The 23,502-nt window shown below is 40.8% G+C and overlaps 1 protein-coding gene across 11 annotated transcripts in view; it reads right to left on the bottom strand.

Moving 5' to 3' along the window:
• The window catches only part of SPEF2 (sperm flagellar and cilia associated 2), a 177,962-nt gene that overhangs the window by 81,080 nt on the left and 73,380 nt on the right, over positions 1–23,502 (bottom strand). For all 11 annotated transcript variants that reach the window (XR_014830743.1, XR_014830745.1, XR_014830746.1 and 8 more), the window contains 6 exon segments: positions 23,369–23,424; positions 22,280–22,383; positions 19,200–19,456; positions 11,586–11,694; positions 9,873–10,030; positions 4,761–4,934 (listed from right to left, as the gene is read on the bottom strand). Coding sequence is in view for 6 of the 11 variants with exons in the window: in XM_085001637.1 (XP_084857763.1) it covers positions 4,761–4,934; positions 9,873–10,030; positions 11,586–11,694; positions 19,200–19,456; positions 22,280–22,383; positions 23,369–23,424 (858 nt within the window). In the remaining 5 variants the exon portion in view is untranslated.

Raw genomic sequence — 23,502 nt, 5'->3', positions numbered from 1 at the left:
AAGGATCCGGCATTGCTGTGAACTGTGGTGTAGGCTGCAGATGTGGCTTGGATCCCGCGTTGCTGTGGCTCTGGCATAGACCGGCAGCTACAGCTCCTATTCAACCCCTAGCCTGGGAACCTCCATATGCCACGGGAGCAGCCCTAGAAATGGCAAAAAGACAAACAAACAAACAAACAAAAAAAAAACCAAAAAACTTGTAAAGGATGGTTTGGGTGTGTGTATATATATATGTTGGATTCCCCAGAATCTAGTTAAAAACACAGTGGAAAGGGGAAAATGGGAAACTGATGACCTAGGGGTCAATAAGATGTCCCAAATAATAGTTCTTTGAAAATATCACTACATCCCACATAATTCACCAAATAAATTCAATCTCTTTGTCCTGGGCTATATTTGTTTGTTTGTTTTCCTTCATTGAAAGAATGCACATATGGGGTAATTTAAACGCCTGTGATGGAAAGACTGTCTGACCTATTCTTTTTTTTTTTTGACCTATTCTTTGTATTTAGAAGTGATAGTTATAAGAACGTGTAAATGCATAGCTCACATCACTTACATTTAAACATCTCAGATGCAAAAACCAAGATTCCATTGAAATAAGTGAAGGAAAGAATCAATCTTGAAACTTTGTTAACCTCTATAAAAAGAACTTTTAAACATCCAAATAGTCCAACACCAAACTCATTCATAAATAAATAAATTAAAAAAAATCTTTTCGTTGCTTTTTTTTTTTTTTTAGAAATAAGCTTAATAAAAAGTCTAGATATACTCTTAGTTGTTTTAATGACAATATTCTGGGTAACAAACTATTTTTTTTAATGGTAGTTTTTAATGGAATGATCTTTTTCTGCTTTTTTCAAGGATTGGCCTTGAGCCACAGCAGTGACACTGCCGAATCCTAAGCTGCTAGGTCACCAGCAGCTTTAAACTGTAGCAAAAGGCAACAGAAAAGGTAAAAACAGACACCTAAGACACCTGAACTTATAAAGTATTGTGAGCAAGCCTGATTTCTGCTGGGGGTAGTATGTACTCTGACTATTTTTAAAAATTGTTTCCAAAAATTTATTCCGAAATGTCAAAATATATTCTTTTTTTTTGTCTTTTTAGGGCCACACCCGTGGCATATGGAGGTTCCCAGGCTAGGGGTCAAATCAGAGCTGTAGCTGCCAGCCTACGCCACAATTCACAGCAACGCTGGATCCTTAACCCAGTGAGTGAGGCCAGGGATCGAACCCTCATCCTCATGGACGCTAGTCGGGCTTGTTAACCACAAGACACGACGGGAACTCCCCCCCCCTTTTTTTTTTAAATATATCCTTAAATAGCAGCATGAATAGCGCTATTATACTTTGCCATACTCAGATCTTCAGTTTTAAATTGCATTCTGCCATTTATTATTATTTTTTAAAATATTTATTTATTTATTTTTGTCTTTCGTCTTTTTAGGGCCACACCCGTGGCATATGGAGGTTCCCAGGCTAGGGGTCCAATCGGAGCTGTAGCTTCCGGCCTACACCACAGCCATAGCAACACCAGATCTGAGCCATGTCTGCGACCTACACCACAGCTCATGCAACACTGGATCCTTTACCCACTAAGCGAGACCAGGGATCGAACCCAAAACCTCATGTTTCCTAGTCGGATTCGTTTCTGCTGTGCCACAACAGGAACTCCCCAATTTTGCCGTTTAAATTAAATTTGACATTAGTACTTGGTCATTAACCCTTTAATGGAACATAACTGAAGCTTTCCAAATTTAATCTCAACTGCATCTGAAGCAGATATAAAATGCAGAACTGTAGAACATTAATAAACAGAAACCACAATTATAGAGTTTGGAGACCAGAATGGGGAGCTCTTAGGCCCTAAGAGGATAGCATTGTCTATACAGGGGGAAGAAAGACTCTTTTTTTCTTGGCAAGAACTCAGCCAATGAAAAGCACCATTTACTTTGTCCCCCCAACTTCCTTTTTACTCTATAAAAGCATTCCCCTTCCCTGGCCATACAGGGACTTGTACATGGCTCCTCATGATTGCAGACCCTGCAGTACAATTCTCTGCTATTTTATTTTATTTTATTTTTTGCTTTTTAGGGTTGCACTTGCAGTACATGGAAGTTCCCAGGCTAGGGGATGAATCAGAGCTGTAGTTGCCAGCCTACCCGACAAGCAATGCAGCATCTGAGCCACGTCTGTGATCTACAGCGAAGCTCACAGCAATGCCAGATCCCTAAGCTGCTGAGTCAGGCCAGGGATAGAACCCACATCCTCATGGATACTAGTCAGGTTCATTACTGCTGAGCCACAAAGGGAACTTCCAATTCTCTTCTAATTCTAAATAAACCTATCTTTTTGGAAGAAATATCTGACAGTCTGTTTCAGGTCAAAGACCCAGATACAATGTACAACTATATTTGCACAAAATGACTGTTAGTACTCAGTATACTATGCCTCCTTCTTCACCCTAGTTCTCCTCTTTTTGTTTTTTTAGTAAAAAATTTTTCTCTTCTTTTTTTCTCTGCTTTTAAAGAAGATGATTGGGTATTTGCATTGGACTTGTTCAGAAGCCTCAGGGTTTCAATTCTGAAAATGTGTTCTTTGGAAAAAAATTGTTATTCATGCTAAAATAACTAATCCAAGCTTCCCTAAGCTGTAAGGGCAGCACAGCCTGCTCTGTTGCCCCATCAATGGCTCCCTGTGCCAAGATCACCTTCCAATATGTGCTGCAGATGGAAGGCAGTAATTGGGCTTCTGGGTGGGGATTAACTCTGCACATTTTAAAAGATCAGGCACTAGCCCTGCCCTTGGTGGGAAAAAAGAGACGGATACAACCACTCTTTGAAGCAACAATAGCTTTATTATTCCTCCAGTGCATAGCATTCAAGAACACAATTTTAAATTCACAGGCAAACTTAAGAAACTTAAAGACTGAACTGTGTTGTAACCAGAAAAGCTAAAGATCTGTTTCAGGGAATGGCTCAAATACACAGACACTCCTGATGTTGAGGCCAAGGAGAGAAAAGGGAGGGGAGGCCAAAGCCTAGTTGGGTAATTCCAGGCTCCCTTTGAGCCTCTGTGAAAACTGTCTTCCCAGTTCTAAACAGCATTTTATTTGCTTTTGTTTTTGTTTGTTATCTTTTTAGGGCTGCACCCACGACATATGAAAGTTACCAGGCTAGTGGTCAAATCAGAGCTGTAGCTGCAGGCCTACACCACAGCTACAGAATCTCGGGATCCAAGCCGAGTCTGTCATCTACACCACAGTGCATGGCAATGCCAGATTCTTAACCCACTTATCGAGGCCAGGATAGAACCCAAGTCCTCATAGATAATAGTCGGGTTCATACCTGCTGAACCACCAGGGGAACTCCTAAACAGCATTTTTAAGTTTTGCATTTGTCCTCCAGACCTCTGACTTTTTTTTTTTTTGTATATCTGTCTTTTCTAGGGCTGCACCCTTGGCATACAGAGGTTCCCAGGCTAGGGGTCTAATGGGAGCTATAGCTGCCAGCCTACACCACAGCCACAGCAACACGGGATCCGAGCTGTGTCTTCAACCTTCACCACAGCTTACGGCAACGCCAGATCCTTAACCCACTGAGCGAGGTCAGGTATCGAACCCGCAACTTTGTGGTTCCTAGTTGGATTCGTTAACCACTGAGCCAAGACGGGAACTCCCCTAATTTTTTTTTTTTTTTAAACAGGAAAAGTGTGTGTATGTTTAGTTAATTGTTTTAAGGTTTATTGTTCATAGGATTTTTTTTTTTTTTAGAATTTGTACATTTTGCCTTTAGTTAAGCCCAGTTTTATTGGAATACAATGGTCTTTAATGGACCACAATATATGACAGTAAAGTTTTCAAATGTATTTGTTTAATATAAATAAATTTAATTAAAAATTCAGACCCATCTCGAATCTCCATGAAGCAGAAAGATTATGGAGTTTAGAAATGCATTCTAAATCAAGAACACCTAGGTAGTCTTGTGTAACTGCACAACCAGCTACTTACAAAGCTAAAACCGGACCCTACAGCCACATTTGTTTCCTATATATAGCACCAAACTGAACCTGGCATTCTTCCGCTATCACACATTTCAACAATTGAGCATTTTACCTTTGTCATTATATTGTCTGCTACCTAATGGTCCTTAGTGGTTAAGGGTCTAGAAAGAACAAGCTAAAATGCAGTCTCTACACAAACTCCATCTGTGTCTGTTATATACTATAAATGTACACGGTTACTGAGGTGTCAGGTGCTTGTTTCCAGCTGATGATAATCACACAGCACTGAAGATTAACAGTTACATGCAAATTCTAGTCTCCAATGAATTCTATTGATTTGTACCATTCTTCTTATGGACAGCTGGCTATGCTAAATCTCATTTTCTTAAGATGGTCTCACTCTTCACATAAATTCAAATCTACTGCTCAGCCAAGAGATGTCTGTCCTCTTGATCTGCTTGCTCTAAGCTCCTTCTGCTTATGCTCTGTGCCTCCCTCCTCTCATCTGTGGTCTTGTTCTAATCAGCAGATCTGGGTGTGAGGACTCTGGCTTCCCACCCACACAGTCAGGTACCTGTGCTTTGTGCCAGCCCTGCTCTCAGCCACTACCGCTTTCCCCTCCATCTGAGCTTTCCTGTGATTGAAGGCACTCTAAGCCTGAATCTAGACATATGGACCGCTACTATAATTAAGAATTCTTTTCTAAGTGAAAATAAGAAACGAGCAAACAGGATTATAAATCATTCGGTCAATCACCTGATGCGGGCTTCCCTTTCGCAGTGGGAGTTTTGGACCGCTCATGCGGAGGATGGGCTTCCTTCTCTTTTTCTGGTTCGGAAGGAGGAGGGGCAGGTGGTGTGGGAGGTGTAGCCTCAGGCAGAGAAAATTCTTCTTTTTTCTCAGCTTCCTTTTCTTCTGATTTTTTTTTCGCTTCAAAAGGATAATAATAAGGGCCTTTATTAGCGACTCCAGACAACTACTATTTCACTTGAACGAAGATAAACCTAAATTAATATAAAATTGCTTTTACTCAGTTAAGGCTAAATTCATGTTTTAGGGCTTTCCTTTCAACCATCCAGTCCCTAAAGCTAAGATCTGAAGTCTTCTCTGCTGAGTTAGAAATGCTTTTTCCCCTGCCTCTGATGGTGATGATGATGATGACAATGACAATGATGATGATGACAATGATGATGACAATGATAATGATGATGACAATGATGATGATGATGATGATAACAATGATGATGATGATGCTGACAATGATGATGACAATGATAATGATGATAACAATGATGATGATGATGATGATGCTGACAATGATGATGACAATGATAATGATGATGACAATGATGATGATGATGATGATGTTGTTGATGATGTTGATGATGATGATGATGTTTGTGTGTGTATGTAGTTGGTAGAAAGGCTTGTTAAGGGGGGGTGCCAAATGTAAAACTAACAGTCTAGAAGTAGCTGATATCTTGGAATAGGAAAATAAAGAATTATTTCAAAACTTTCAGTGGAACAACAAAGTGAAAAAAGCATAAAGACAAGGTGAAGAGCAATGTGACAGAAGAGGTGGGGGTACGGAGGAAACGACAGGGAAAAGAAATGTGGGACACCAACTTGTAGGAGCACATACACATGAGCCATTTAGAATGGTGCTCAGGGCTCAATTCAGTCCTAGCGATTCACTCCTTCATGCAACAACTACTTATTGAATCTGAATTGTGATGCGAAGGAAAAGAAGAGCTATAGCAACAAGGTAAAACTACTACCAATACTGTCAATAAAATAATAATAATAATAATAATAATAATAATAATAATAATAATATAAACAACACCAGGCAGAGTTCTGGTTGCCAGAGATACAAAGGTAAAACAAAAGAGAAAAATCACTGCCTTGTGAAACTTGTGTTTTTAGTGGTGGGAGACTCACTGTAAATATGATCATCAAATTAATTCATATAAGAAGTTGGAGGGTGGTAAGTGTTAGAAGAAAATAAATAGAACAGAGTAAAGGGGATCAGGAGTGCCATGGGGCAGGTTTTAAACAGAGTGTTTTGCAGGGTAGGGCCACTGAGAAGGTGACATCCAGCCAAGACTTGAAGAGATTCAGGGAGTGAGTGTTCCGGGGTCGGCGTGAGGCTGATTCCTGATTGTCTAGCCTCCCATTTTTGTTTTGGCCCTTTGTCTTTCAGGGCTCAGGCTCACCCTTCCTGGAACACCCTCCCAGCCCTCCCCCACTTCCCAGGGCTCCATCCTAGAAATGGCTGCAACTTGACCACTGTACCACTGACAACCAATACTTGAACCCTTGTATGGCTATTTTCTTTCACACAGATTCCCTTTGCCCTCGGATTATTCTTTTCAATTCAGCAAGCCAAGGAGGCTTCTTTCTGCAACTGAACAGGGGCCTGTGGGGCTCCGGGGCACAAAAAGCCTTTGTGTCCCTCATTTCTTGCCTCTAGGAAATGTGCCTCCTTAAGCCTCCATAGACTTCCCTAAATTCCAACGTTCAGACAGGTTCAAACAGTTGCTGGTCAGGGAAGGGAGGGGATGCAAAGACAGGGGAGGAACAGTCAAGCAACAACAGTGCAGCCTTGGGGCAGATCCTGGATCCCCAAGGAATACACATAATAATATAGGCATCTTACACACCTAACAGAAAAGTTATATTCCTTATGCTTCTTTTAGAAATGAATATTTTAAAATGGAACAGCTTAGAGTCCTTCCTTGTCCTTCTTCCTGACTTAAGTGCACCCTGAATACAATCACTTGTAAGCTAAAGATTAGGAACCCTGAGCATAATTGCCTGTGGGTTAAAGATTACTAGCACATAACCTTTCTCAGGAACTTTCCTAGTTTGTTCTAATCTCTGATCAATACGCCCTTTTCGAAAGTACTGTTATTCCAGGCAATAATCCAGGAGACCAGCAGCAGGATGGTGCCGAGATCTCCTGACTCCAGCTTTGACGACTAAGACTCACCCGCCAAAGAAAGAAGAATGTATGTTCACCCCAAACGTGATTCCTATTTGAAAACCAAACCTGTTTTTCTCCTTTTTACTGTAAAACGTCCTGCAATTCTTCCCAATGGAGGGCACAGTCTTTAAGGCATTAGCCGGCTGTGGCCTCTTTTGCCTGGCAAAGCAATAAAAGCTATCTTTTTCTCCTTCACCTAAAACTCTGTCTCTGCATTTCTATTCGGCACCAGCAGACAGAGGCCAAGTTTCGGCAACAATCCTATTCGATGTTTTTCCGAAGTGGAAATTAAGGTTTTTTTTTTTTTCTGATTATAAAAGTAATACATAATTATTAGTAGTATTTATTTATTTATTTTTGTCTTTTTGCCATTTCTAGGGCAGCTCCCTTGGCATATGGAGGTTCCCAGGCTAGGGATCAAATCAGAGCTGTAGCCGCCGGCCTACGCCAGAGCCACAGCAACGGGGGATCCAAGCCATGTCTGCGACCTGCACCACAGCTCACGGCAACGCCAGATCCTTAACCCATTGAGCAAGGTCAGGGATCGAACCCGCAGCCTCATGATTCCTAGTCAGATTTGTTAACCACTGAGCCATGACGGGAACTCCCACAGTATTTTTTTAAATCCAACAATTTAGACAAGTAAGCAGAAAGGGAAATTTCCCGTTGTCTCTTTGTTCTTTTCCCTCTCGCACCCTAAAGGGTTGTATTATCAAAGAGAAAACCACAGGCCTATAATGGTGTTGCTGCTGTTAAAGAAAGCCCATGATACCAAACCTGGACTTACTATCTGCTTCAACATCAGTTCCTCTTTTCTCCAGAAACATCATCTTAATCACCCAGTTTGGAACCTTCTGGTCAGCACCAATGAGGTAATCTATCATGTGGGGCCTCTCTTGATCCCTTTCCCCTCCTACGCCACCCCCACAACTGCACCCCAAAAGAAGAAAAGGCACTTGCAAGGTAAAGACCCCCGTAGTTCCCTTCCTCGCAAAAAGAAGATGTTCTGGGCCCAAATAACTTTTTTTTTGGCCTTTTCCTTTTTTTAAATTTTTTTATTTTTTTGTCTTTTTGTCTTTTTAGGGCTGCGCCGGTGGCATATGGAGGTTCCCAGGCTAGGGGTCGAATCAGAGCTACAGCTGCCGGCCTATGCCAGAGCCACAGCAATGCAGGATCCGAGCCACATCTGCGACCTACGCCACAGCTCACGGCAACGCCGGATCCTTAACCCACTGAGCAAGGCCAGGAATTGAACCCGCAACCTCATGGTTCCTAGTCGGATTCGTTTCCGCTGCCTCACAAGGGGAACTCCTTCTCTTGCTTTTGTTAATGACATCCCTGGCCCACCCTCCCCTTTGTACTGCTCCTTGGAGAGACAGGATGGGGGGTTTGATGGGATGGTGGCCAGTTTAGGAACAGCGGAATAAGGCCAGTTAGAGCTTCAAATGTACTGGGCTGAATTTTGTTTTTCAGGAGGACACGCTGTCAGACTCTTCTCTGTGCCCATTTTCTACTTAACAGCATGCTAGGATCATTTTGAAACAGCAGGCTATACCTAGAAGTACTGTATGCTTTTTTAAATTTTATTTTTAACTTAATCAGGATGTGTAATACACAGTACTAGGTTAGGCAAATGTTTGTTATTTTAATTATAAAATATTTGTTAAAACAATTCCCTGATTGGAATGTAAGTCTGAAACAAGGGGCAGTTGAGCTTGTTAATACAGTGTGATTAGAATGTAAAAGCTTTAGGAAAATGTTGATGTGAGTCTGACAGCCGGCAAAGGCACTGATTCTGATCTGTAGATGTTTGACGCTACAGCTTTAAATCCGTTTGTTTTTGCCTCCCAAAATTAAGACTAAGATTTCTGTGGGAGGTTTCCTCTCTCCTCTCAGCCTAATGTCTGTCAAATAACACGTTAAGCCTCTTATATAATATAGGGTTGGTTTTTGTTTTGTCTGAAAGCTTCGCATAGGTGTTCTGGGAAATAGACACTTAGATGGGAAGCTTGTCTTTCTGAGTGTGAGCTCCTGGGTCCCCAAGGTGACTGCGGCTTATACGTATGTGCTACTTTGGTGTCAGTTCACTGAAGTGTTACAGCAGTTAGGTCATCAATCTAAGCATGGGAGACAACATACTCACAAGGCAGTTTTAGAATCTTTGTGAGATTATTAGTTCTGGTGATGTTTTATTACACCAAGAAACTGTAGTTAGCATTGTAGTTGGGGTGACTGAAAAACAAAAGGGAAATATTTATTTCTGAAATCACTTCTCCAAGGTAAGATCTCAACTGAAGTCTGGCATTGGCCACGTATAAGCCTAAGATCTTGTTCAGTAATAAATTCCGATAATACTATGAAAAGTTAATGGGCAATTACTATTGGTTGAATAAAAGGGGAAGGAGGTCAGGATGGCTTAATGTGGGTAAAATACACCCCAGAAGTAGACTAATAAATAGTCAATAGTAAATTCATACCAAAACAAGAAGATTTGGGGGAAATACTCTGCCTAGTATTTTCAACCTAGAAAGATAGTTCACTCAATGTTTCCTTCTAATGTTGAGGTCAACAGATTTAAATCTTTACCCTTCTCTAGAAAATCCTTAGTTTTAACTCTGCTTTTTTTTTTTTTTTCCCAAATGAAAACAAACTTTTAGCAAGGTAACCTCTTTTGATTAGATTAAATTAAAATGAAGAGAGCAAAATCTTTTATTTAGAAACATTTCCATTGGAAAGCTAAAATCAGAGGTAGAAGACACTGGTAGATGGTATAACCCAAAAAGAAGACAGAAATGTGCAATCACACATTCATTTCCTCCTGAACTCACTAAAACCACACATTTTTGTTATGTAAGCTCAAAATTATAAAGAACTGTAATTACCTTTATTCTCTTTTTTCATTATTTCTGCCATAAACATTTCCTTTACTTTTTGGCATAGGGACTGTTCATCTACTTCAGCGTTCATTTTTATCAAAATGTTTTCTGGCTCTGTAAACCATTGCTCCAATGAAGGCCAGTGGTCCCAGAAGCCTATAATTCTGCAAAATCCAAATATTATATGACTAGCACATACTGAGTGAAATACTAGAGTAACATTAAGCATGATTTATCTAATTACATGATGAAAAAGTAAGCTGCCAATATAGTTAAATCTGAAAAGTCAACTTCAAGAAATCTACAGGCGATGAAATATGATCCACTTTAAATGAGAAATCGTTAATGCCATCAAGCCATAGATTTTGAGATACATGAAAGAGTAAAAGAAGATTTGAAAGTTCTACCATTTCAGGAAATCTTTGGTGTGGGTTCACTTCTCTAAGTGGGAAGCTAAGGAAACAACCTCTACACCTCATAGTAGACGAATTCTGAGCATCCTTCTGATGGTAGCTACAGTCTGGGCCACTGAGGTCATCTCTAAAGTTGAAGAGAATTTTGAGTAAATGTAGATGATTCTGACTTACTTGCTTTACTCAAATATACTCTTGGAATGATTTTTGAAACTTTCCTGTCTTCTGAAAGTAGATAGGCTTAATGTAGCTCAAATTCCTCTTCCCTGGCTTACTTCATATTTTCTGAGTTCTCAAAGTTTCAGTAAACGAAGTTTTCTTTTCCAGTGAACAAAGTGCTTACAACATAAATAAGGCCTTTTTTTTTAAAAGGATGACTTCATTTTAGTAAAACAGAAGCACTAAACCACTATAATCTGATGTATATATAATTTATATACATAATTTATAATCAGATTATATAATCTATATAATCTGAGGTAAAGAATCTATATAATCTATAATCTGATGTAGAAACACTATAATCTGATGTATATAATCTATGTAATCTATAATCTGATGCATAGCTCTTTGAAAGTCCATGATCTTCACTGGTATTTGTTGAATGGGGGCTGAATTTGGATTCCATATAACAAACTTGTAAATTCATGTAGCTATAAAGGGAAGTGTTGCCTGATTTAATTCTCTTCTTCTCAAACTAAGATGACTTGTGCTCTCAGCATAAAAACTAGCACAGGAGTTCCCTGGTGGCTTAGTGGTTAAGGACCTGGCATTGTCATTGCTACAGCTCCTATCACTGATGTAGCATGGGTTTGATCCCTGGTCTGGGATGGCCCAGGAATGGCCAAAAAAAAAAAAAAAAAAAAAAATCTCACCTTTGGAGTTCCCGTTGTGGTTCAGTGGATTAAGGACCTGACAGAGTGTCCATGAGGATGCAGTGTCAATCCCTGGCCTCACTGAGTGGGTTAAAGATCCAGTGTTGCCACAAGCTGTGACATTGGTCACAGATGTGGCTAGGATCCAGTGTTGCTGTGGCTCTGGTGCAGGCTGGAGCTGCAGCTCTGATTCCCCCTCTAGTCTGGGAACTTCCATATGCTAGAGGTGCAGCTGTAAAAAGGGGGGAAAAACATCAGCACATAAATATTTCACTCAACATCAAAGCTACTTAGTTTTCTTTTACCTGTAAAAGACTGAATGCTAGGAAATACATTTTTTTTCCCCTGGATCTGATGATTCTAGAGTGACTAGCTGTCAGTCTATTCAAAGGATAAGAAACAAGAAGCAGGGCATTGAGCTTTAAACTAACCTGTGCTGTATTTGGTCTCTTAAATTCTGGTCTTCATCCATATCTTGGTTTTCAGCAGCTACACGTTGATTGATATTTTCATGAGGAGTTTCACTTAAAAATGCTTCAGCTATGATATGGAAATGACTTCATTAGATAATCTGCTCAAGAGTCAAAATTGCAGTGGCACTGCTAAAATGTACTGATTCAAGAAAGCCAAACAGATATGGTCCTACCATTGGTCTGATATTAATTAAAATGCTTAACAAGATGTTGCAAAAGTACAGTTTGGGGATCAGGATTCAAATTTACCTTGGCAATTGGGGAAAATGGGGTGAAGTACAACACTATAGAGAGGAACTATAATTTCAAGCTAAAAGGATCCCCTATGAATTGATTAGGAGGAGATGAGAATTAAAAATGATGGTTCATTATGAATAACAAACTAGGAAACAATTAGAAAATCAACACTATGATGTAAAACTAAGAATGAAATAACAGAATGGCCATAAAGTCAACTATGCATGCAAGTTATTTGCCAATAGTTTATTACAATAAGATAAAATAATTTCTTTCTAACTTGATTTTTCCCCATAGAACAGACATAAAAGAGACCAATGGAGTTCCCTTCGTGGTGCAGTGGTTAACGAATCTGACTAGGAACCATGAGGTTGTGGGTTCGATCCCTGCCCATGCTCAGTGGGTTAAGGATCTGGCATTGCCGTGAGCTGTGGTGTAGATCGCAGACGCGGCTCGGATCCTGCGTTGCTGTAGCTCTGGTGTAGGCCGGTGGCTACAGCTTCAAACGGACCCCTAGCCTGGGAACTTCCATGTGCCGCGGGAGCAGCCCTAGAAAAGGCAAAAAGACAAAAAAAAAAAAAAAAAAAAAGAGCGAGAGAGAGAGAGAGAGAGAGAGACCAAAACCAAAAACAATCTCAACTCCTCTGGCTGAGTCTTATTCAGGATTAATGTACAAAGTCCAGAAACTCACAAATTCAGGATAAATGGAAAATCGTAAAGAGGAAAGGAAAGACTTGACCTGGATTAAAAAGAACTAGAATTAATCAATACAAGAGGACATTGAAGAGTGAGTTAATAGTGTTCAAGACAATGAAGGACCTTCACAAGACATGACAATCAATTGTTCTCCATCTACATTCACGGTAGAAAAAGAGGAAATTAATTTAGGACACAGAATATGCTTCTAGGTTATTTATAAAACCCAAAGACCACTGACAGTAATGGGTGATTGACGACAACTGTGGGAGTGCATCTCAGGAGACGTCATCATGCACAATCCCATGGTCACTATCTCATGTCTGTCAAGGACTCCAGCGCAGGGATCAGCATCCTGTCTCCTCAAGCCATACCCAAGCACTGGCCCCTTCCCCTCCTCTCTGCCTCCAGCCCTCACTACCACGGCCACATCCTGGATTCTGTGATCCCTTGCAATGGCTCCATCTCTGCTATCTTAGTGACTTACACTCCTTTTATTTGTCTTCCCAGCACTCCTGTATAGCTGATGAACCTCTATGGCATCATCCAGCCCCCCAAATTCCTATGTCCTTTCCCCCAAATTGACCAGCATTATCGTGACTTCACTTTATTTCATAACAAATCTGAGTTGCATGGCTGAACAGTTCAACTTCTCTCCCTCATCTGACAACTTCAGTTTGTGTCCTTCAGCTACACCAGCCTTAGATGACATTCAAATCTCTTTCTGGGGCTACACTTATACTGCAGACTTCTTTGAAGATAAATACACAATCTTTTGAGTTGTAACCTCACTAATTCTCTGGCTCAAAAATCAGGTGAACTCTTTATATGCACACTTTGCTAAAGTAGAGAGAGAGAGACAAAGACACAGAGAGAGAGAGAGACAGAGAGAGAGAAAGGATGTTAATAATGATGAGAAATATCCTGTTGCCATGGCTCTTTCTTTCACAGACAAGCTTCTTGAGAGCTATCTCCACTCACACTCCACCTCCTCTCCTCTCATTCACACCTCATTCCAGTGCAGTCCATGCTTCCCTGTCTTCTGCTCCATTGAAACAGCTCTTATTCTGGTTCCAAAGATGTCAAAGCCAATGGACAAAGATGTCAAAGCCAATGGACAAAGATGTCAAAGCCAATGGACATGTTTCAGTGCTTATCTTATTTGATATCTCTGTCACATTTACGAGTAATATTTAGCACATAGTTCTTGAATGTTTTTACACATATAGTCAGTCCTCCATCCATGGATTCGACCAAGCATGAATTGAAAATACTTGGGGAAAAAATTCCAGAACATTCCAGAAAGCAAAACTTGATTTTGCTATGTGCTGACAAGTATTTACATGGTATCTACATTGTGTTTGCAACTATTTACGTAACATTTACATTGTATTAGTCATTATAAGCAATCTAGAGATGATTTAAAGCATAAGAGAGGATGTGCATAGGTTACATACAGACACTACACAATTTCATGTCAGGGACTCGAGCATCCACAGATTTTGGTTCTTCAGGGATCTGGAACTAATCCCCTCTGAAAACTGAGGGATGACTGTATTACATTGTTTTATATTCACAACAAAACTTGTGAAGTAGGATTGTGATTCTATAACTGGCCCAAATTACATAGTTCACAAACCACAGAGAAAGCATTCGATTCCAGTCAATCTGATTCCAGGCTCTGAACTTCTTTTTAACTGTTAAATTGTTTATTGAACCACAACTGCCAAAAAGAACACACACATGAATATATAGCTCAGTGACCTCACCAAATGAATGCAGCATCCAGATCGAGAAACAAACATTACCACCTCATGTTTCTGTTCAGCCACTATACACGACGAAAGTTAGCCAGTAGCCAGGCAGAGCTTGAACTCAAAACCTCTCGGTATCTCTTATCATCTTATGAACACTGCTGTTCCCTCTCAGGCTGACCAATGGCTCAAGGCACTGGCCAAGAACCAGGCAGCTACTTACTCTTCCATTCTGACAGAGGCTTTTATGCTCCTACATTGACTATTTCCTCTCCTTAGGTCTCCTGGTCTCCTGCCTGCTGACTTTGAGTCTGGTCCATTCCTCTCTGCCTAGCCTTGGCTGGACTGATGTCCAGCCTCTGAGCACCCCCGACTTTGGCTGTAAGATGCTTCCCAGTGATGATGTTCTTTAGGCTTCTTCACAGACCCCAAGCATTGCAGGGCCACATGCTATAGCCAACCCTAGTGACTGGGCTCCCACACCCCAGCCAGACCTCAGGACCCCACTGGTCTGACACCCTTATTTTGAAAATCTGTCCTCCCTTGGCTTATGCGACATTAATCTCCCTGGCTTTCTTCTTTTCTTTCTAGCTGCTGCTTTTAAACACTTCTTCCTTTGCTCTCCCTGTTAATCTGAAGGTTTCTTGGCTGTCATCCTGGATGTTTTTTTAAATGTTTTTTTCTTCCTAGATGATTTGTCTTACCTTCGAATCCTTAACTTTAGTGCATGCTTCTCTCCTGACATCTAGGACCATTTATAGAACTGGTCTCTGAACATCATAGCTTAAAAGTCCCATAGGTGCTAGGTACTTCAAGTTCAACATGACCCTAAAGAATTTCCACGTTCTCTAAGTGAATGGTATCATCATTCGAAAAGTTGTGCAACTCCAAAACTTGAAGTCATCCTGTTCTCTCTGTACTAACACATCCCCCAAACCAACAGTTCTATAGTTGTCCCCTCAAATACCACTCAGAGCTGACTCTTCCTACTCACTTCTCTAGCTGTCTTCATGCCTCTGTTGCTTTTCAGATGGTAATAGTCTTAACAACTCATTTCATTGCTTGCAGTCTCACTCCTCCACACTCCAGTTAGAGTGACCACTATGAAGAGTATATCCAAGTGCATTAAATCTCAGCTTTAATAGGATGTAGTGACTTCACACCGCTTCAGGATTAAGTTCAAACACCTCAACCCAGGACAAGACTCTTCAGCTGATCCCTGCCTGCCCTCCAGGCTCATTTCTGCCACTCCTCCACCCCTGCTGCCTCTCAGTCCTACTGATAATCCTGCTGTTCTCTAGATGGACCACCTGACTTGCCCAGCCTTGCACACGCATTTCCCTCCACCTTCCTCCTGATCTTCACCTGGTAAATATTTTCCCATGCTGGGCTCACCTACTATAGCTCATAAATGATGATATTACAATAATCAGCTTATTTTTGTTTCATCTCCCTCTATATTGTCAACTATGTGAGGATAGGGACTTGCCCTTCATTTCTCTATCATCAGTTCCTGGCATATTATAAATGTTAGATCAATATTGACTAGTGGCACCATTTTAGCTCCCATCACTCTATACCAATGTTATCCAAAAGAACTTTCTGAGATGATGGAAATGTTCTATTTCAGTTCTGTCCAGTATGGTAGCCACCAGACACACACGTACATGAAATGTGGCCAGTGTAACTAAGGAGATGATTTTTTTTTTTGGTCTTTTTAGGGCTGCACCCATGGCATAGGAGGTTCCCAGGCTTAGGGGTCCAATAGGAGCTATGGCTGCCAGCCTAGCCAGAGCCACGGCAACACCAGATCCGAGCTGTGTCTGTGACCTATATATACTACAGCTCACAGCAACGCCAGATCCTTAACCCACTGAGTGAGGCCAGGGATCAAACCCACAACCCCACGGTTCCTAGTCGGATTGGTTTCTGCTGGGCCACGATGGGAACTCCCTGAATTTTTAACTTATCAATTCTAAATTGCTTAAATAGCCACATGTGGCTATTGGCTGCTATGTTGGACATAACTCGATTCTGTAATTCCTTGGTTCCTTATCTACAATTTCCACTAAACTCTTTGAAGACAGGATCCATTTCTTTATCATTCTATCACCAGTGCCCATCACAGTGTCTAGCTTTTAGCAAGCAGGCAATATATAATAAGGGAAAGTTTGGATGAACAAGATACCTAGAGGGATACAAGTTTCATCTGTCTAGAAGAGTTTGGGTGGGGTCTTGCTCAAGATGAGGAAAGTAAGTTGGCAAAATGATCTTTCAATGGCCATTCAAATTTTATATTCTAAGAAGGAAAAATTTAAGGGATGATTTTCTTAATTTAAAATACCTGAGTATAAAACTGCAGATACATTTTTCAAAGTTGTGGACATATTTAGTCTGCTTAGTTCTGACCAAAACAAGTAAGAACTATAAAATCAATGAGACAATACTCAAAATTCTATTGAAAGGATATTCAATAATCTTTTGTTCATTGCCAAGTCTTCCATTTTTCCTGAATCAGTCTCATGTGCCAGATTCTATCCTGAATATTCAACATTTATCTCATTTAATACCTTTGATATTGTGATATAAGAAGAAATATACGGAGTTCTAGTTGTGGTGCAGTGGAAACAAATCTGACTAGTATCCATGAGGATGCGTGTTCAGTCTCTGGCCTTGCTCAGTGGGTTAAAGGATCTGGCATTGCCGTGAGCTGTGGTGTAGTTTGCAGACATGGCTTGGATCTGATGTTACTGTGGCTGTGGTGTAAACTGGCGGCTGCAGCTCCAATTTGATCCCTGGCCTGGGAACTTCCATAGGCTGCAGGTATGGGCCTAAAAAAAAAAAAAAAAAAAAAAAGGAAGAAATATATATTTTGTCTTTGTCTCTGGCTCTTGACACAGAGCTTTGAAAACCCTTGCAATTTCCTGAGTATAAAAGTAAAAGGAACATTTTTTTGTTATTCATAGTAAGTCCCTTTCAACCTTATCTGATTTCACGCCACAGAGGTGACTCTTAGAGGGTGGAGCCTTGTTGCCTGAGAAACCAAGTGACTAGTGGGCTGGAACTTGTGGTCCCCCCACCCCCCCCCCCGCCAATCTCTAGGGAGGGGAAGGTGCTGAGGTGCTGAAGACTGCTCACCAGCACTCAGTGATTTAGTCAATCATGCCTACATGATGAAACCACCATGAAAACTCTACAGAGGGAGTTCAGAGAGCTTGTGGGTTGGTGAAAGCATCCACATGCCAGGAGTCGGGCACACCCCAAACTCCACGGGGACAGAGGCTCTTGAGCTCAAGCCTCTTCCAGACCCCACACTGTGTACTTCTTCATCTGTCTGTTCATTTGTATCTTTTATGGTATCCTTTAGAATAAAACAGTAAGAATAAGTCAAGTGTTGCCCTGAGCTGTGAGTCATTATAGAAAATTATTAGTCCCGAGGAAAGGTCCTGGAAACCTTGAATCTGTAGTCAAATCAGAAAGAAGTCACTACCTGAGACTGGCATCTGAAGAGGGGAGAAGTCCTGTGGGACTAAGCCCTTAACCTGTGAAAATCTGTGATAACTCCGGGCAGTTAGTGCCAGAGTTGAATTAAATCATAGGATACCTAGTTTTCCAAGAATTAAAGAATCAGGTGATGTGGAAAAACTACACCTTTGGTATCAGAAGCATTGTATGTAAAGAAACAGTTTTCCAGAGTTCCCATCGTGGCTCAGTGGTTAACAAATCCGACTAGGAACCATGAGGTTGCGTGTTCAGTCCCTGGCCTTGCTCAGTGGGTTAAGGATCTGGTGTTGCCGTGAGCTGTGGTGTAGGTTGCTGATGTGGCTCGGATCCCTCGTTGCTGTGGCTCTGGCGTAGGCCGGTGGCTACAGCTCCGATTAGACCCCTAGCCTGGGAACCTCCATATGCTGCAGGAGCAGCTCTGGAAATGGCAAAAAGACAAAAAACAAAACAAAACAAAAAAAAACCCCCCCAAAAAAACCCAGTTTTCCTTTAAGATCCATAAAAATACCATATAAGCTGAGGTTTAGAAAAATGAGGTTTCTTTTCCAAGGTCATATACCTCATAACTTGGAAAGTCATATTTCAAGACTATGTGATTTTATTCACAACTTCTTAATTTGTGGAATAAAGTAATACTTTTCAACAATGAAAAGTGGTTAAATTTAACCCATGGACTTTGGCAGGACTGTTCAACCCACTGTGTGAGGACTTGAGTCGACTGATGCCCCCTCCCCAGTGAACACACAATCCAAGGAAGGATGTTACCAGATCCTTGCTCCCACCCATGCAGCTTATGAACTTCATTAGGGTGACACACAAAGATGTACTACGTAGCCACAAGAAGCTCCTTCATGCATGCGAGTCTCTAAAAGGGCACCTGTGTGCCAGAGGAGCTGCCAAGTGGATGGAAGGGGTCAGCGAGGTGCCTATAGTAGGGATGGAATTCTCCGCCAACTCTGGGCTGGGCATAGGCTACAGTGCTAAAACTGAGAGAGCCGTGGGCAAATGAGCTATCCTGGATCATTCTTGTTTTCGGAGGGGGGTGTACCTGCAGCACACAGAAGTTCCCAGGCTAGGGGTCAAATCATTACAGCTGCAGCTGCCGGCCTGTGCCACAGCCACAGCAATGCTGGATCCTTAACCTGCTGAGCGGGGCCAGGGATCAAACCCGCATCCTTGTGTATATTAGTCGGGTTCATTACCACTGAGCCACAGTAGGAAATCCAGGTGCTGGATAATCCTTTGGAAATCCAAAATGGGTTCTTTATTACCCACTGGTAATTGTAAATTGGAATAGTCACCATTTCAGTCAAAGAAAAATGAACAGTTTTGAATTATCAAAAGCATGTTTTAAAAAAGGGACAAAATGTATGCAACTTACCCATGATGTCATTCATGCGATTCAGTGAGGTATTATCTGAAATATCTAATAACATGACAAAATCAAATGCAGAAGGGGGAAGAGGCACTTCTCTGGAAGCTGTGGGATCAACAGCCAACGTGGATATTTGTGACTTCTTTCCCTCCAGTTCTATGAGGTTTCTGTTGAAGCCTGTGAGAGCTTCTTCCAGAAGCTTTGCTTGGTTTAATGTCATTGGAAAGCCATCAAGGATCCAGCCTTTGTATATAGGTATTTGACTAAATTAGGAAAAGCCAAACCATCAACATTTTGATTACAATGAATCTTGCCTTTATCTTTCAATTCCATAGTAACCTCTTTCTGCGTGAATTTTACTTTTTTTTATCGTTAAAATTAGGTTTGCTAATGTACCACAATCACTCCCTTGTTTAACTTCCTTCTGTGGGTCCTTGCTATGGTCCAAATCTCTTCCAGAAACCACAACATGGTATTTAAAACGAATTGGCCTGGGAGTCTGGGGTTAATAGATGCAAACTATTGCATTTGGAGTGAGTAAGCAATGAGATCCTGCTCTATAGCACAAGGAACTGTATCTAGTCACTTATGATGGAACATGATGGAGGATAATGTGAGAAAAAGAATGTGTGGGTCACTTTGCTGTATAGTAGAAATTGAAAGAACACTGTAAACAAACTATAATGGAAAAAAAATCATTATACAAAAATAAAATAAAATAAAATGAACTGGCCACAACTTACGTCCCTATAACTTCTTCTCTCTGACAGTTTTGAACCATTTCACTTTGAACACACCAATCACCTCACTGTTAAAGTGAGTATAAATTGCACTTTCTGTGTTCATAGGCTGTTCTTCTTTGGAACCTCAATTTCCTCACCTACACAGCAGGATAATGTAACATACATCACAAGGTGCCTGTGAGGATGAACTGAAACGATGTATTTTAAGAACCCAGCACAGAGTTAGCATGTGGTGGATACCCCTCTACTAACCTGGAGAGTTCTTCCTACCGCACCCAATGGAGTCATAACAGCCTGATCTGAACTCCTCCAGACCCTCATTTAATTCACCATACAATTGAAAATTCTTATATTTCTTGACTTAGAAAAAATTCAATTAGATTATATGTTGCTGAAGGGCAAGGACCATTTCTTTAGGTTTTGTATTTAGCGCAGCATCCTCTACACAGAATTGGTGCTCCAAGAGTTATGATTTTAGTTCTTTGCATTGGAAAACAACTTTAACTTTGCTCTTCCAAAACCCTTAAATTATGCAAAATTGAGATTTTTATTTTTGCATGAAAAGTTATGATTTCATTGCTTTTTCTGTTAGCATGCATATGAAACAATTAGAATCCCCTTTCCAAAGGTTTGTCAGTCTGCTTTGGTGCCTGTACATGACAGTTGGCAAGGAAGGAGTGGGGGGGGGGGGCGGAAACTGAAGTTCAGAGAGATTTTTATTACTTGCTCAAAGTCACAAAACTGCAAATGACCCCAATGCCAGTGATCCTTCCACAGTATCAAGCTATCTTCAGGTCACTGTCTATTTCTCCCATTAGTCTACAAGGAGCAGCGAAAGCCTGCATTTTGCTTTTATAACTTGTCCAGAGCTTGGTAAAGTATTCTGTACAGAATGGGTTTGTTGCTCTTAGATGGAGAAGAGAGATTTCTCGAGAACTTTGCCAGCTCTGGGGGACCCCCTTCTCCCATCTCTGGTCTCAGCAGCTACTTCAGATGGGGGAGGAGGTCAGGGCCGCACTTGCCCAGCTGTAGCATAAAGACACCAGATGACTGGGATTGAGGGGACCTGGGCTTTGGCTCTGGCTATGTCACTAACTAGATACATGACCGGCTTGCCTCACTGAGCTGCCATGTGCCTTCCTTTCCTTGTTCAAAAAGGATGCCTTTGGACTAAGTGAAAAGATGGCAAACTGATGACAGTTCTCTATGGGGGCCTCAGGGTCAAAAGGGATGATGGCAGTGGTGGCGGTGGTGGGAGGGGAGAGGGATCCTGAGTGTGGGGTGTAAATGCTCCAACTTCACCGAAACCAAAGCTAAAATCTGCTTTATAGCTGATATTTTTCATGTACGGCTTTCTTTGAATGAGGAGTCCCCCAGCTGGAACATGCTTTACACCAGTTCTGAAAAAGGTTGCAACTATTAGAGTGAGATCCTGCCCAGCTCTGAGGAAAGCATCCCTGTGGCCCAGGTTTTTCGGTGTTGTGTTCAAAGACAATCAGCCCAGGACACATCACAACTGAGAGGCAACTGAAATCTTTAATGAGATCTCTTAGGAAAACTCTAAAGGGGGGAGTCCATGCCAGACTCACAGTAAACCGTCTCTAAAAGCTCCTCTCCTCACATCTCTCGGTCTGAATGTTTCCCACACAGCACAGCTACCCAATTTCCTCACTTGCCTTAAGCTCTGCAAAACTCTTTCCCAGTAGCCAACCTACGCCCTATGGCCTCTTTTAATTTCTCTCTTCTCTGTATGGTAAAAGAGAGCGGAGGAGAATCCTTTATTCGTAGAAAGGAGGAAAGGAGAGGCTACAGAATTACAGCTCATTTAAATTTTTCCTTTACCCTCCGTTGCACATCATCTCTGTGCTCTGCATATATGCTATTCCTTGACTGGGCAAACTTTGCTTTCTCATCACCTTCCTCCCCAGCACTGCCCAGCCTTTGGCTCTCAGGGCGGGGGTGGGGGGGTCACTCCATCTTCCCGAAACACAAAATGAGGAAGCACGCTGGCCTGTGGCCATGCAGTTAGGGTCTCTCCTCTCATAATCTGTTCCTTGGCTTTTCCAAGTATGTAATTTCTCCTTGAATTCCTCACAGAGAATAGAAATTAACCTGAATTCACTTCTGGGTGAAGGAAGTCAGGGTTGGTGGAAGGTAAGAAAGTGAGATATGGGTGTGTAAATCACACGCTATCTGTATCTTGCTGTATATTTTTTCAAGTAGGTGAGTGAGTGGTATTCATTAGACATTAAAAATAAAAATTACTTCTATATCATTTTTATGCCTCTCTATCTGATAAAGAACCTATTAAACAGATACAAGAAAGAAAAGCCCGATACATACTTAATAGCATTTACCACAATGCTGACTAGCAACGTATCAGATATGCTCTTTCCTTTCTTCAGCAGCTTTTCTGATTTTGCGCCAAGCTGTGCACGCGTAGTGAGCTGTGAAAACAAGCAATGCATAGTAGAGAAAGGCTAATTTAACTATGTACAATTTCCTGGGATAGACCATGATGGAAAATAATATGAAAAAAGGGTGTGAATGTATATATATATACATATATGTATATATATGACTGAGTCACTTTGCTGTACAGCAGAAATTGGCCCCATGGAAATCAAATATACTTTAATAAAATATTTTTTAAAAATTAAAAAAATACTTGTAGCCTTTCTGCTATTTTATATTTCAAATACACAGAGTAAAAATTATAAGTCCCCCTTTATCACTATGTCTACACCTACTTCTCTCCCCATAGATCATCGTGTTTGCAGTTTGGTGTATATTCTTCCAAAACCTTTGCCATCTTTAAGCAGTTTTGAGATCTAAAATATAATATTTTTTTCTTGTTGAAATACATAATAAAAGGAATCAAATATACTTTTATTTATTTACCCTATTTTTAGTTAATAAAATCTCACTTGATTAACCTGACCATTCTATTTGATGACCAAAAAAAGTTTCCATCTACACAGTAAAGCAATACTATATTTGGAAATGTTAATTTCCATTAGAAGCAATAGTCTGTATATTGTTGGAAACATTTTTTCAAGGACTAGTGAAAAATTCTGCAATGTCACCAATAAGTCTAAGGATAAATTCTGGGAAATCTTTAAAGGTAAAGAGATTGTGAAAAGAAAGTCACAAATTAAGGGATAAAGAAAAACACAGAGATATCAATTTGGCATAACTCTAAAATTTTTAAAAGCATGTGTTTACTTTCTTACTTGGCAAAACTGAAAGCAATTTCCACTGCTTCAGATATAAAGACTATTAAGAATACAAAAATATCAAGTAAACACATGATTAGCTAATATTTCACCGTCAGATTTATTATAAACCCAAGAGCACACTGCCGCTTCATTTCATTTGAAGATACACCAAAAGTCTATGAATCATAATGCAAAATTAGATTATAGTACTTACTTCAGAAAGACTAGCACTTGCTATAACTTCTTCGGCTTTTGGTGTTTTTTTGGTACCTGGCAATAGGAAAAGTGAGAACATATTCCGGTATTTACAAGCAACAGCCCTGTTAGTATTTGACTGACTACGGTTTT

Source organism: Sus scrofa, chromosome 16 (assembly GCF_054392235.1).
Source record: "Sus scrofa isolate SSC_HxYL_T2T_F1_AM1 chromosome 16, Sscrofa_HxYL_maternal_Yorkshire_Landrace_v2.0, whole genome shotgun sequence".
NCBI classification, from domain to species: domain Eukaryota; kingdom Metazoa; phylum Chordata; class Mammalia; order Artiodactyla; family Suidae; genus Sus; species Sus scrofa.
Note: the sequence above shows the minus strand (reverse complement) of the source record. Positions and strands in the feature narration are given on the sequence as shown.